The 14,698-nt window shown below is 50.7% G+C and overlaps 2 protein-coding genes across 2 annotated transcripts in view; one reads left to right on the forward strand and one right to left on the reverse strand.

Moving 5' to 3' along the window:
- The window catches only part of PAGR1 (PAXIP1 associated glutamate rich protein 1), a 206,110-nt gene that overhangs the window by 133,959 nt on the left and 57,453 nt on the right, over nt 1-14,698 (reverse strand). The gene's annotated exons all lie outside the window — the stretch shown is intronic.
- The window catches only part of KIF22 (kinesin family member 22), a 242,721-nt gene that overhangs the window by 115,086 nt on the left and 112,937 nt on the right, over nt 1-14,698 (forward strand). Inside the window, exon 4 of the mRNA XM_078652399.1 lies at nt 3,510-3,667. Coding sequence (XP_078508525.1) covers nt 3,510-3,667 — 158 coding nt within the window. The remainder of the gene's footprint in view (nt 1-3,509; nt 3,668-14,698) is intronic.

Here is a 14,698-nt window from a genome sequence, read left to right on the forward strand (position 1 = left end):
TGTTTTTATGGCACCAGTGTTGGTTTTTATCATGGCTCTGCGTTTTCTGGCGCGGAAAAGCTGTGTATAAGAACTGACGTCAGCGCGCGAGGGCAACGTCTACGTACTCAGTCATTCCCCCAACGACTGACGCGGAGCCGCAGATGACGCCTACCGACGCAAGGGTAATGCTACGCAAAAGTTTCCGGATCCAGTCTGATGCCTGTGGGTGTTCTAAGGTAAGGAATCTAATACGAACTACTGTTTCTTACAGATATAGCTTTACCGAAGGTAAGTAACTTGTACATTAGTTTGTGAGTGCAGGCATCTCACAGAAAGTGAAGGACTGGTCTCACACCCCACCTGGTGTCATGCTTCATCATAGACCAGTCCTCTCCCTCTAAAAACTTGGTTTGATAGAGGGCGGGCATACACCTGACAACAGGGATGCACTTTTAAACTATGTGGGGGCACATGGGAGAAAATAGTGAGTTAAAAGGCCATTAAACAGACCCCCCAGGATATAGCGGCATGGATTAGCAAATTTAGCGGCACAAAAATGGAAATTTAGCGGCACAAATATGGAAATTTAGCGGCAATTTTGCGGCATTTTATGTGGCCATTTTTCCCAGAACAAACACAGATATCTTACTTTTTTTACTTATTTAACATGAAGCTATGTTTATTTGGTTTATTTACAATGTGGTGCGGTGGGTGAAGGCTCACAGCTACGGTAGGTTTCATGTCTGGCTGCCGCTAGTGTTTCCATGAGCGTTAAATGACATCACTCGGGTCATAGGCTAAAGATAGCTCGCCATTCACGAAACGAGAGGCTACGTGTGTGTCTGGCCGTCACGTGTGGATCAATCCCTCCCCCCTCAGTCCCCACCCGTCTCCCACGATGCCCAGAAGTGCAGTCCCTGAGGGAGGTGCAAGTCTGCGGGACAGCAGTCTCCAGCTGATCGAAGTTAGAATAGGCGACAGGTGGCACGTGGTCTCGATGTTGCCCCTCCTTACTTTCTAGGCATTATTGTTTCAGACAGCATTGCGTTCTTTACTGCGGAAAACTGCTCTATTTGGTAGAAAAAACATTTTCCAGTGTTACTTTATAGAACCAACACGCAGGGGTGGCTGGTGACATTTGAAAGTGGTGTGGCGTAAACTAATTTGCATATTGCACCGCAGCGAGCGAGCACGAACCACCTTGCATCCATCCATACATCATTCATGCATCCACCCATCCATCCACCCACCCATCCTGCATCCATACATCATTCATTCATGCATCCACCCATCCATCCATCATGCATCCACCCATCATGCATCCATCCATACATCATTCATGCATCCACCCATCCATCCTGCATCCATAAATCATTCATTCATGCATCCACCCATCCATCCACCCATCTTGCATCCATACATCATTCATTCATGCATCCATCCACCCATCATGCATCCACCCATCATGCATCCATCCATACATCATTCATGCATCGACCCATCCATCCACCCATCCTGCATCCATACATCATTCATTCATGCATCCACCCATCCACCCATCCATCCATCCACCCAGCATCCATACATCATTCATTCACCCACCCATCCATCCACCCACCCATCCTGCATCCATACATCATTCATTCATGCATCCGCCCAGTCTCCACTGCATTTCTATTATGTCCAAACGGTGCCTGGATAAGCTTGGGAACATGGCAGCCGAAATGTTTCTTTCTTTTTGAAATAGATCTATTTTTGTCTGTATGTGTGTGCACATTAATTCTAATTTAATAGACCGCATTGAAGCTTTCAAAATAAAATACCTCTCTTAACACAACAGTTGCGCAGCAGCTCATGCCTCGAAATATCTTTGTGGAAGATATGTTGGCAAAACAGCACGTGCCGTTACAACAAGGCAGGTAAAACAACCAAATGATTCAAAACCCTGTGTAGGCAGATGGTTTTGTAGGGCAGCTTAGAATTCAAACTGCTGCAACTTCCAAAACATCACAAGAGGCTGTGGACGCCTGAAGAAAATATCCGGGAACCTAACGTGTGGTTCTTTTTTTGCTCAATTGCTGCTGATCAAGGCTCCGATTTTCAACAGGCTCTTTCTGAGAAAAAAGAGACTGTGAGAGCTGTACACGCATTGTTCTGCTTGATCGCCTTTCACAGCTTGGCCAGGAGGAAGCAGATATTGGACGGCAGCACGGAATGACGTGTGTGCGCGCACAGCCAGTAAATGAAGATTTATGTGTTTTGCTGTCTCCCAGTAGAAACTTTTACAATATCGCGGCCACAAATGTAAATATCGCGGCAATGGCGCTAGTCCCGCGATTTCGCGATTTTTTCGTGAATCGCGAAATCGCGATAAGCTGGAGGGTCTGATTAAAGGGGTCTGCTTAAATTGAATAGTGCTGGCATGTATATGGTAGTTTAAAATAAGGTGATCGGTGTAATGGGGATATTATTGTCGCGCCCCTCCCCCGCTATCAATGAGGTCATGTTTCTGCCTGTAGGCCCAGTTGGATTCGCGGCATTCTGTGCACCTGTGCTCCTCGCCGTCACGTCACGCAGGTGCACAGATGTAGGCATAGAGGCGGAGATCATCAAGTCACACATTTGACCGAAGGGGGGGGGGTGGGGGGGGGGTCACCTGCCCTCATCCTCCTATGAGGCAATTTTGACCTCCTTTAAGGCTTTAAGAATTTAGACAGATCACCGTGGAGTGTGATCCTCATCACCCCACTGAGTGGAAATCCTCTCACCATAGTGTGGTAAGAGTGGAGCCCGTTCTTTTTGGTTATCACGGTTCTGATGAATGCCGCGGACCCAACTGGGCCTACAGGCAGAAACATGTAGACCTCATTGATAGCGGTATAGGGGACAATAATATCCCCATTACATGGATCACCTTATTTTAAACTTCCATATAGATGCCAGCTCTATTAAATTTAAGCGGACACCTTTAATGGCCTTTTAACTCACGATTTTCTCCCATGGGCCCCCACTCAGTTTAGAAGTGCATCCCTGTTGTCGGGTGTATGCCCACCCTCTATCAAACCAAGTTTTTAGAGGGCGAGGACTAGTTTATGATGAAGCATGACACCAGGTGGTGTGAGACCAGTCCTTCACTTTTTGTGAGATGCCTGCACTCGCAAACTAAAACTGCACTAGCGACACTACACTGGGAGTGGCTACATTGTGGTACAAAGTAATCTAGCTTGCCAATGTCTTAGACTAGTTTTATACTGCCAAATATTTGAACGTTGTAATATCTGCTGTACTGTTAGTCCTAATTAGGTGCTGCATATAGCTCTGTTACTTCTTGGATTTAGTTTTTCTTTTTAAAACCTGAATAAAAAGTTCTCTGAAAGTTTCTCAACACAGTAAGCAGTTCAATTTCCCCGTGCAGCAAGACTGCTCTAGTCTGAAATTGAACATTCATGCTGTACCTTGTGGTGCTTCTGTTGTATGTCAAGGTCTGTAATAACATGTCCTTACTGTGTATTGTGGTTTCCTCACAGGTAAAACTCACACCATGCTCGGAAGTCCAGATCAGCCTGGCATCATCCCCCGTGCAGTGAAGGACTTGTTTCAGATGACTCGCTCAGAGAACAGTTCCTCTGGCGCCCCATGGAATTTCAAAGTCACCATGTCTTATCTGGAGATCTACCAAGAGAAGGTGAGTAATCTTTTCAACAGTGGCCTGAGGTACCGCATGGCCTGGAGGTGCACTGGTTGTATTCTCAAATTGCTCTTGATGACTTTAAGAGTGCTGTCTAGAAGATAAAAATGTAACAAAAGCTAAAGAAGCATTTGAAGGTCTTTTTTTAAATCTCCGAACGAAGTGGGTCCCTTTCTGGTATCTTTACTGCCCTTGTGTGCAGTTATAGAATCTTTGTAATCCTAGAGCATGCTACAAGGATGAAGGTTTGGTATGCACTGTCCCACCTGCAGTAACAAGTTATTCTACTTTTAACTTTCTGAGGGGGTAGTGAGTTAATCGGACTCCACAAATATGCTGGAATATAAAATATTGCGTGCTTTATTATGCTCTTAATTCCAAATCCCCCTCTCCTGCCTCCCTAAAGTGTCTTCAAATCTTGTGATACTGGCACGGGGGTAAAAATTATTACTCAGACTAGAAGCACTCCCAAGATCCTGCACCATAGAAACGCCAGATTATAGATTTAAATCTCCGGAGTTGAATCTAGTACTAGTGTAGGTACAAGTTTGTGTTAAAATCCTTTTAGTGAAAGCCTTAGGAAAAAGTATAGTGTGGAAATACTATCACTCAGTATTCTGCTGATGCATGTTGTAGAAATGTGAATGGGTAGACAGAGTAAAACCTAAAGTCGGACGACATTCAATATATTTGTTTAAAATTAAATGCCAAAGTATATGTATTTACCTTAACCCCTTGCATGCTGATGACGGCCCCCGGCCGTCATGCATGGTGGGCATGTGCTGATGACTGCTGAGGGCCGTCATGATCCCGCCCACCCTTCAAAACAGCCGCACAGCGCGAAAATTCGGGCCGCATGCAAGGAGTTAAGACTCAGAAGTCTATAATATCATTCACTGATTGATAACATGAGTTTTGCAGCGTGAATCTTTTCTGGATTTACTATGCTGTGCATTATTCTGCCATCTAGCGGTTGGGCCCAGAATTGTAGTATGTCTTTTTTTTTTTTTTTTTTTTTTTTTTTTTTTTTAGTGGGCATTGACGACATAGTACCATTTGGTGTCTCTCTGTGACTTCGACTGACTTCCTTCAGAAGCCCCACCTTTGGTAGCAATCTTCAGATTCTTTTTTCCGATGTGGGGTCTGGATTGATACGGAGAAGAATCGTGGAAAAACTGAAATCATCGGAGAACAGAACACCGGGGTCTTACATCTCCACCGGTAACTCGACGACAACCGCAGTTGCAAGGCCAAGGACCACCGCCATCCCTGCGAGACCTTGGCCTCTCCAGCAAGGACAAAGACCACTTAGTCAAAGGACCAGAAGGCGACGAGGACAGAGGTATTGGTCATAGAAGTCGAAGAAGACTTCGAAGGAGGGAACAGTCGTCGACCTTGGAGGAGGGGGGGGGGGGGGGAACAGAAGAGTCTCAAACACTCTACACCACAAAAGGGATCCTCAGCGTCCAAGCATTTGGTGACCGTAGCTGCATCCAAGCAAAAGCAGACGCGGCAAAGGTTCTTGGAAAAACCAAGATGTCGAAGGACAGTCTGGAAAAGGATGCTGCTGTGTTGAAAAAAGATAGACCAAAGCAAATCTCAATGACCGCCCCGGTGTCAGTCTAGAAACGAAAAGCAGACCATCTCTTCGCCGAAACACATGAGGCCCAGATTGAGACGGCTCGAAGCCTAATTGGTGAATATCCTCCAGCACAAAAAAGACTTTGGCAGAATCTTGCATTGCTTCAAGCTTTTGTCCATCAACGGAAACCGAAACACAAAGGGTTGCCGAAGATCCCATACCACCTAGAACCTCCAAAATAATCGAGGAAGAGGAAGCTTCCTACTCTAAGGTAAGATGCTGAACAGGACGAACAAGCATACACAGAATCGTCAACTCGACTCAAGCGCTCCAATGGCAAGACCTTGACGCAGAGTCGTCCTGAAGTCAGTAGTCCTATCCTTCGAGGCCTTCACCCCTTGATGACATTGGCATGTACAATCCGGTAATAAAGAAGGCTGCAGAAACGTTTCGGGTTCAGCTAGAGGAAGAGTAACCTCAAGCCTTTTTTTTTGGGGGGGGGGGGGGGGGGGGGACACTGATGCCTTCACAATCTAGGAACCAATTCCTGCCAATGCCACCTAGTGCCTTAGACCAGGGGAAAGAATCCTTCAAGGAGCTTGCTGTTTGCAAGGCCATAACACCAAGAGCTGAGAAAATATAAACACTCCTCAAAAGGCCCTTTATTCATTGGGGTATCAGTACCAGCGGACTCTATCATTGCCTCAACAGCAAGAAAACTGCCAATTTGCACACCACAGTGGGGCCACCTCCAGACAAAGTTAAAGGATGGACCTCATAGGAAGGAAAATAGAGCGCTGCAGCAAATCAATCGTGTATTGCAAACTCTAATGCTCTGTTCAACAGGCATGCGTACCAACACTGGGAGGAGGTAGGGTAACTGCTACAAAACCTACCAGAACACTTCCAGAAAAGGGCAAGCCACCTGGTGGAAGAGGGCTAAAATATTACTAACATATGTTTGAGTCAGCCCTTGATGCAGCCGAAACATCAAGTAGACAAATGATTGGCATAACAGAAAGAAGAAACACATGGCTTGGAATATCGGGCTTCAAGCCAAAAGTGCAGAGCAACACAATTCTCCATTGACTGTCGAACAAATTGTTTTGTTTGGAACGTGGTTGATTACAAACTAAATCAACTAAAAAATGACCACGAAACCGCAAGGTCCCTGGGAGCCCTGCAGTTCAGATGTGTACCTCTCCCCGCTGGTCTTCTTAATGGTGTGCCTCTACGCATACAACTACTACCTCACACCAAGGTTACCAGCAAACATACCAGGCCGGGAACCAGAGCACAGCAGGGACAGCAACAAGGCTGGCAATTTCAAGGAAGAGGGTCCTTTTGAGGGCATCCCCATGGCAGAGGTCTGCCACAAAGGGGTGGACAACAAACATCTAGCAAGTGACTGCCCACAGAGGTACTCTTTCAGAAACCAGCAGTGTCAGTACAAACAAAGACAAACTTAAATCCTCCAACATACCACTCCAGTAGGAAGCAGAGTAACACCTTTTCAACAAAAATGGAAAATGACCGCAAAAAAAGTGGATTCTGAACATAATACAGTATGAATACTGTATAGAGGTAACAAGACAGCCTCCGCACAAACGGCCAAGGCAAAGGCCATATTCAAAAGAAGAGCTATATCACCTGGTAAGAGGTGAGAGAATTTCAGAGAATATTCAATAGAGCATACCGCACAGGAAAAAGAGCAGCGGAGTATATTCAACATACTTACTAATTCAAAAGGTGGACGGATCATTACGGCCAATATTAAACTTAAGATTTCTAAACAAGTTTGCCAAAGTGCAAAGAATCAAAATGACTACACTACAAGAAGTGTTACCTCAGTTGCAGAGGGGAGATTACCTGTGCCTCTTCTCATCCCCCTGAACTGCAGTGCTCCCATGGACCTTGCTGTTTTGTTGTCCTTCTTGAGCTGTGCCAACTTGTCGTCCACTGGTGTAGCAAATAGTTGCTCTCCATTAAAGGGTGTGTTTTGGATGTTGCTTTGTACCTCCGGCTTGAATCCTGCAATTCTCAGCCATGCGTGTCTTCGGTCACCCCTATCCTCATTAGCCTGCTAGATGTTTCTGCAGCATCCAGTGCTGATTTCAGGCATGCGTTTCCCAGGTTCTTTCCTTCCTCTATCAGGTGAGCAGCTTTTTGTTGGTACTGATCTGGTAGGTGCTTTAGGAGCTGGCCCACTTCATCCCAGTGTTGGTATGTGTGCCTGTTGAGCAGGGCGTTGCAGTTCGCAATGCACCACTGTATTGCTGCATTCCTCTCCACCTTTCTACCTGTGAGATCCATCCTCTTACACTCCTTGTCTGGAGGTGGTCCCGTATTTGTGGGAACATAGGCCCTTTTCCTAGCCGTTGCTGCAATTATGGAATCTGCTGCCACTGACCCCTGGATGTATGCAGGGTCCTGTGAACAATATTTGTATTTTTTCCTTTGTTCTTTGTCTCACAGCTTTGCAATCTGCTGGCTCCTTAAAGGCCTCTTTCCCTGGTCCAGCACACTGGTGAGCATGGGCAGGAATTGGCTTCTGGTTTGCTGAGGCAGAGTTTCCAGGAGGAAACCTGCCTTGGGCTTCATTTTCAATCCATAAGTCAGTGCAGCCTTCTGCACTACCATGTTGTAGATCCCCAAGCTGGCTGGCGCTGAAGGCCTCGAAGGGTAAGTGTCTACACCTTCTTCCGGTGATTCGGTGTTGAGATCTTGCCATTCCACGTCTTGTGCCTCCGAGGAAGTAGAGTCCCAGTAGGATTGCAGATCTTGGTCGCCCTCTCCCTCGAAATAGTAGTCCTCTTCTCCCAGTTCCTCAACTGGTTCTGGTGTTCAGAGGTTCCGCGTCTTCGTCGTACCTTTTGACTTTGACCGTGGGTTTCAGCGGGGTGGTGTACACACTCACCTTCTCGTGTAAGTCCTTCAGCTGTAGGATGCTCGCCATTTCTCGCGCGCATTGTCTCTCTCTCTCGCGCGCATTGTCTCTCTCTCTCGCGCGCATTGGCTCTCTCTAGCGCGCATTGGCTCTCTCTCGCGCGCATTGGCTCTCTCTCGCGCGCATTGGCTCTCTCTCGCGCGCATTGGCTCTCTCTCGCGCGCATTGGCTCTCTCTCGCGCGCATTGGCTCTCTCTCGCGCGCATTGGCTCTCTCGCGCGCATTGGCTCTCTCTCTCTCTCGCGCATTGGCTCTCTCTCTCGCGCATTGGCTCTCTCTCGCGCATTGGCTCTCTCTCGCGCATTGGCTCTCTCTCTCGCGCATTGGCTCTCTCTCTCTCATTGGCTCTCTCTCTCGCATTGGCTCTCTCTCTCGCATTGGCTCTCTCTCTCTCATTGGCTCTCTCTCTCTCATTGGCGCGCTCTCTCTCGCATTGGCGCGCTCTCTCTCGCATTGGCGCGCTCTCTCTCGCATTGGCGCGCTCTCTCTCGCATTGGCGCGCTCTCTCTCGCATTGGCGCGCTCTCTCGCGCATTGGCGCGCTCTCTCGCGCTCTGGCGCGCTTTCTTTATTGCGCGCTCTGGCGCGCTTGCTCTATTGCGCGCTCTGGCGCGCTTGCTCTATTGCGCGCTCTGGCGCGCTTGCTCTATTGCGCGCTCTGGCGCGCTTGCTCTATTGCGCGCTCTGGCGCGCTTGCTCTCTCGCGCGCTCTGGCGCGCTTGCTCTCTCGCGCGCTCTGGCGCGCTTGCTCTCTCGCGCGCTCTGGCGCGCTTGCTCTCTCGCGCGCTCTGGCGCGCTTGCTCTCTCGCGCGCTCTGGCGCGCTTGCTCTCTCGCGCGCTCTGGCGCGCTTGCTCTATTGCGCGCTCTGGCGCGCTTGCTCTATTGCGCGCTTGCTCTATTGCGCGCTCTGGCGCGCTTGCTCTCTCGCGCGCTCTGGCGCGCTCGCTCTCTCGCGCGCTCTCGCGCGCTCGCTCTCTCGCGCGCTCTCGCGCGCTCGCTCTCTCTCGCGCTCTCTGGCGCGCGCTGTGAGAAGTTGGCCTGATACAAGGTGGTTCCAGAATTGGAAACATCATATATCAGTCCAAACAACCCTTATGGTGTCTGGTTGTAAGTCAACCTTATTAGACAAGCTATCCTAGGGGTAGCATGGACTAAGCAGCCTAAAGGCTTAACTTAAGAGGTCGTGTTAAGCGAGCTGTTTTACCAAATACAATCCTGTAATATCAAATGAAAGGACACCACACAAGTATATATTATAAAAATATATGTATTTATTACTAAAAACAATCCCCAGTATTTATGAACAAAGGGGCACAAGCGTTAAATCGAAAGCACAGTATAACATACAAAGTTGCACAATTTTGGATGAGGCCTAGGGGCCACTCATTATACAAAAAAAAAATGGTATAAGAGATGCCAATCGATCAGTGGTTAGGCCTAGGGCCTAGGGAATCGCTGGGAGCAGTCGGGACAAGCAATGCTGAAGTCGGGAAAAGCCCGCGGGATTCGGGTGCAGTGCTGAAAGCACAAGCATGTACCAATGTTAACCAATGGTGCGTAAAAGTTACACAAATAGAGTTTAAGGACACTTCCGCTGAACCTAGAAAGACAAAACTTTAGACACAGACCCTAGAGGTGTGTACCAGTGTGGGAAAACCGGCGTTGCAATGTTACCTCACCCACAGGAAGCGGGTGCATAGGGTCGAAGTTGAGTCAGGTTTCGTCACGCAGGTTCTTGGTGCTTGGAGCTGAAAGGGCTGCAGGCGAGGTGAAGGAGAAGTGTCCGGTGGAGTCCAAGGGTGGACTTGAGTCGAAAAGTACCTGAAAGCAGAGGGGACAGTCTGGGTCACTCAGCAGTGACCAGGGTTGAACCAGGACGGAACCAGGCAATGTCGGGCGCAATCAGGTGGTTGTCGAGGCTTCTCTCCGCTGTCACTTGGGCTCTGGGGCATCTACGAGGTCCAGGAGCGGGTCACGATCTGTCCCACGCAGGCTCTCGCCGTCGGCGCTGTCGGTTTCAAGATTGGAGCAAACAACACTTGGCAAAAGCAATCCACGCGAAACCAGGAGATTGCTTCTCACTCGAACCAGGAGGGTCAGAATGGGGGCTCCTTTTCAGGGGAGCTGGTGCAAATCTGGAGCAACCAGAATCACAAGTCTTATTTCAAGGTTCGTTGGCACAGGGGCCACAAGCCAGCTGGCAAGTGACCGGGCCAACGCGTTGAGCCAAAAGAAGCAGAAGGGCCCCACGCAGCACTCGTCGTGTGGATGGCTGAACTTCGGTGCAAGAGGGGCTCAGGGTTGGGGCTTCTCAAACCCCAGTGTACAGCTTCGAGGGTCACTCGTGGACTGCACGGTCAGCGTCTCGTGGTCTTTTCAAGATGGCGTGCCCCACGCTTCCGGTCGCCTCCACGGGTCTCGGCTCTGCAGGGACTGTGGATCGGGCTGTTAGAAGGCAGGCAAGCTTGATCTCGTCGATCTGTCGCTCGAGTTCCGGCGGGAACTGCAACAAAGCAGACGTCGATGGCTGGATGGTGCCTGTTTGCACAGGGTGGTCACTCCTTGACCACAAGGGAGATTCTTCAGTCTTCTATGTCGAGTAGGATGTCGAAGGGTCCAGAGTTTCGTTTATTAGGTTTCATCAGGATAATCTGAAGTGCATCGGCACTGCTCCCATTCTTATACCAATCTAGGGGGCTGGATTACCTGCTAGGTCCCCTCCTATGGGTGGGACCCAGGAAGTGGGTGGATACACCCCCTTCCTTTGATCCAGGCCGCGCTGGCACGAGGGCTGGAGTGCCCCAGAACCGGTTTGGCCGGATTATGCAAGGGGCAGCCTTGTGCTCCCCATGCAGTGTCTGGTTTCTTTCAAACCTCCCTGCTACAATCCACGATCTCCTGTCTGGGGGGGTGTAACACTGCCCTGCGACAGGAAACCCTTTGTCCAGGCCCCCTTGGCTGAGTTTCGGTCAGCTGCAGGGGGTCAGACCTGTGTCTGTGGCAGAAGCGTCCATTTTGTGGATCTGAGGCTCTTTTAAAATTAACCGCATTTCAGTAAAGTAACATGTCTTACCCCTCTAAAGGGGTGGAATGCTATCCCCGTCGCCAGAACTGGCGAGGGGATAGTATTCCAATTCGTATGACACCTTACACGACATGTTTTGATAAAGCCAAACCAAAGTTGCTATATAACCGCGAGGATTATAATGCACTTAATAGTATATGGTATGGCATTATCTTGAAACAGCTTAGGGAGTTGTTCCCGACAGCTGCAGACAGGCTCAGCTCATGCTAGAGCTCCATCTCACATTAAACCACGCACTCTGCCTCCAGGATTGATAAGGCCTTCCATAGGAGTGACTCGCAGGTTTATATGTGTCCAGATATAGGTTTAGATATAGGTATACTATACCTAAGCAAGAGGTGATTACACCACCTTGCCCCAGCTGAGTGATCAGCCAGTTGTGTCAATTTAAGAACCAGCCAGGGGTGGCAAAAGATATGCCGCAGCCCCTGGTAGGCCTTGGTGGCACCTATGCCCTGAGCACCTATAGTGCATGGTACAGGGGCTAACAAGGAGTCCATTTCCAATTGTGGTATGTACCTATAGCACATGTTTTAATAATTTAGAGAGAACAGCAGGCTGGGGGTCTGATTAGCAGGCCCACAGCCTCAGTAGTCGAAAACCAGTGAAGCAAAAAGGATAAATTTGGGGTGACCATAGGATAGCAGACCCTACACCTACACGCTCGCTCTGGCGCGCGTGCGCTTTGGCGCTCGCGCGCTTTGGCGCTCTGGCGCTCGCGCGCTTTGGCGCTCTGGCGCTCGCGCGCTTTGTCGCTCTGGCGCTCGCGCGCTTTGTCGCTCTGGCGCTCGCGCGCTTTGGCGCTCTGGCGCTCGCGCGCTTTGGCGCTCTGGCGCTCGCGCGCTCTGGCGCTCGCGCTCTTTGGCGCTCGCGCTCTTTGGCGCTCTTTGGCGCTCGCGCTCTTTGGCGCTCTTTGGCGCTCGCGCTCTTTGGCGCTCTTTGGCGCTCGCGCTCTTTGGCGCTCTTTGGCGCTCGCGCTCTTTGGCGCTCGCGCTCTTGCTCTTTGGCGCTCTGCGGCGCTCGCGCTCTTGCTCTTTGGCGCTCTGCGGCGCTGGCGCTCTGGGGCTCGCGCTCTGTGGCGCTCACGCTCTTTGGCGCTCGCGCTCTTTGGCGCTCTGTGGCTCGTGCTCTGGGGCTCGCGCTCTGGCGCTCGCTCCCGCTACTCTCACCTCACCCACCCGGGCCTACCCAACCACTAGATGGAATAATGCACGGCATGTAAATCCAGAAAATTCTTCAAACTGCAAAACTACAGTCCGGTAAGAATCTCTACCTTACCCTTTGTGACTGTACTCTTTTTTTCTTTTTTTTTTTTTTCTTCATATCAAAGTGCCAGTTTGGACGTCTGCACACTGGCCATGCCAATCTGCTAATGGACTCTGGTTCAGAAGGCGTAAGCAGCCTAGAACTAATGTTAGCATGCATGGTCGATGCTTATATGGAAGGCTTGTCCTTCAGGACCTGCACGTTGACACCTCCTGGCAAGCAGGAGAACTGCTTTAAAAGTTTCTGGATCCAGCCGGACGCCTGGGGAATATTCACAAGGTGAGGAATCTGCTTTGTTAATGACGGTAAGTAACTTTTACTTGCCTGGAGTGTATTGTACGTATCTTCTGACGCGGAGTTTATATGCCCTGTTCTTTGGCACCGGCCTACTGTTTTGTATCTCGGTCGCCGGTTCATTTTCACAGATTCCAGTTTAGTGTTTCATTTCTTATTTTATGTAATTATTTGTGTGAACAGTTACCGTATTTTCCGGCGTATAAGACGACTCGGCCTATAAGACCCCCTACTTTTCTTGATAAAATGTAGGTTTTGTGCTATACTCGCCGTATAAGACTACCTCCACTTCCAACGCATTCCTGCATAGCCATTTTGAGAATTTATTTTGGGCTTTTGTTTGCTTTTGATACTTGCACAGTGCCACCATCGCCTACGTAACATTCATTCTTCTGTGAGTGCCCTCAATTTATTGCCAGTCAGTCACCCTCTTTAGAGCAAACTTGCAGTATTGGCCGCACTGTTGCCTCTGACTGGCATGGGGCTGATATCGTGTTCTGTTTCCTACCTCTTACGGTACTTTGTTTGCTTTTGATACTGCCACAGTGCCACTGTTAGACGGGGACCCTGAGGGTCGGCCGGATACCGAGGGAGAGATCCCCGGGGGGGGGACCGTCTCCGGCGATCGTACAGACAAGTTACCTCCCTCCCCACAAACAGGCACCACACCAAGTCGAGTTCAAGGCTTTATATAAGGTTCTTAAGGCAAGGATATCAGCGATACAGGATATCTTGGACCCGGGGGTCCTCTCACTTCTAGTCTCTGTAGGGAAAGGGGGTAGCGGGACAGTCTTGGTACCGGATCGGTACAGGTAGGGGTAAAAAGGCGAGCTCACAATCCTCGAGCTGGAGTGTCTGTGGATCGGGCCGCGGCAGCGCCAGCAGGCCAAGGTGATAGTCTCATAAAGCAGAGGGCCGCGGCAGCGCCAGCCGGCCAAGACGATGGTTTCACGAGGCAGAGGGCCGCGGCAGCGCCAGCAGGCCAAGACGATGGTTTCACGAGGCAGAGGGCCGCGGCAGCGCCAGCAGGCCAAGACGATGGTTTCACGAGGCAGAGGGCCGCGGCAGCGCCAGCAGGCCAAGACGATGGTTTCACGAGGCAGAGGGCCGCGGCAGCGCCAGCAGGCCAAGTCGATGGTTTCACGGGGCAGAGGGCCGCGGCAGCGCCAGCAGGCCAAGTCACGGATGAGTTCTTCTCGGGTCTCTCGACTCCAGGATACAACTGCCTTCCTGGTCTGGTCCTGCCCCAGTTATAGGTCTGGTCCCCTTTGATGTCCGGACCCTCGCGCCTGGGGGCCGGGAGGTCCGGGATGAGGGAGTCCAGACACCCAGCAGGGGGGTGGAGCCAGCGCCCAGGCGGCCTGGGGTGATCGACACCTGGCGGAGGAGAGCCGTTGACGATTCCTTCTCCCATTGACTCGCCAAGTGGTCACTCTGCCTCCTGGGAGGATGGTGGGGCCTCGATGTCGGGGCCGGCCGGGCCCGGGGTTAGGGTCGAGTTGAGGCCACGCGGCCTCGTGCTGCAGTGCCCCAAGATGGCGGCCGGGTCGATGTCGTGGGGTAGATGGTGACCCGGGCCAGCTGGGTCCGGAGCTGGTGTCTTGTAGTGGAGGGATTGCAGGGTACTTCGGGTGGTCGTTGGTGGACTCTGGCTGGGGATGCAGGGAGAGCCAGGGTCCTGGTCCCATTGCGGGGAGGGGGGACAGCTCGAACATGCGGCCTGTCCAACATGCGTCCCCCCCAGCTGAAGGCGGGGAGAGTCAGCCATCTTCCTGGGGACTCTCCTCGCTGAGGCGGAAAAAGCGTGACAGGCCGTCGGCGTTGGCGTGGTCCTGGCCTGGACGATGTTCCACC

Source organism: Lissotriton helveticus, chromosome 7 (assembly GCF_964261635.1).
Source record: "Lissotriton helveticus chromosome 7, aLisHel1.1, whole genome shotgun sequence".
NCBI lineage: Eukaryota > Metazoa > Chordata > Amphibia > Caudata > Salamandridae > Lissotriton > Lissotriton helveticus.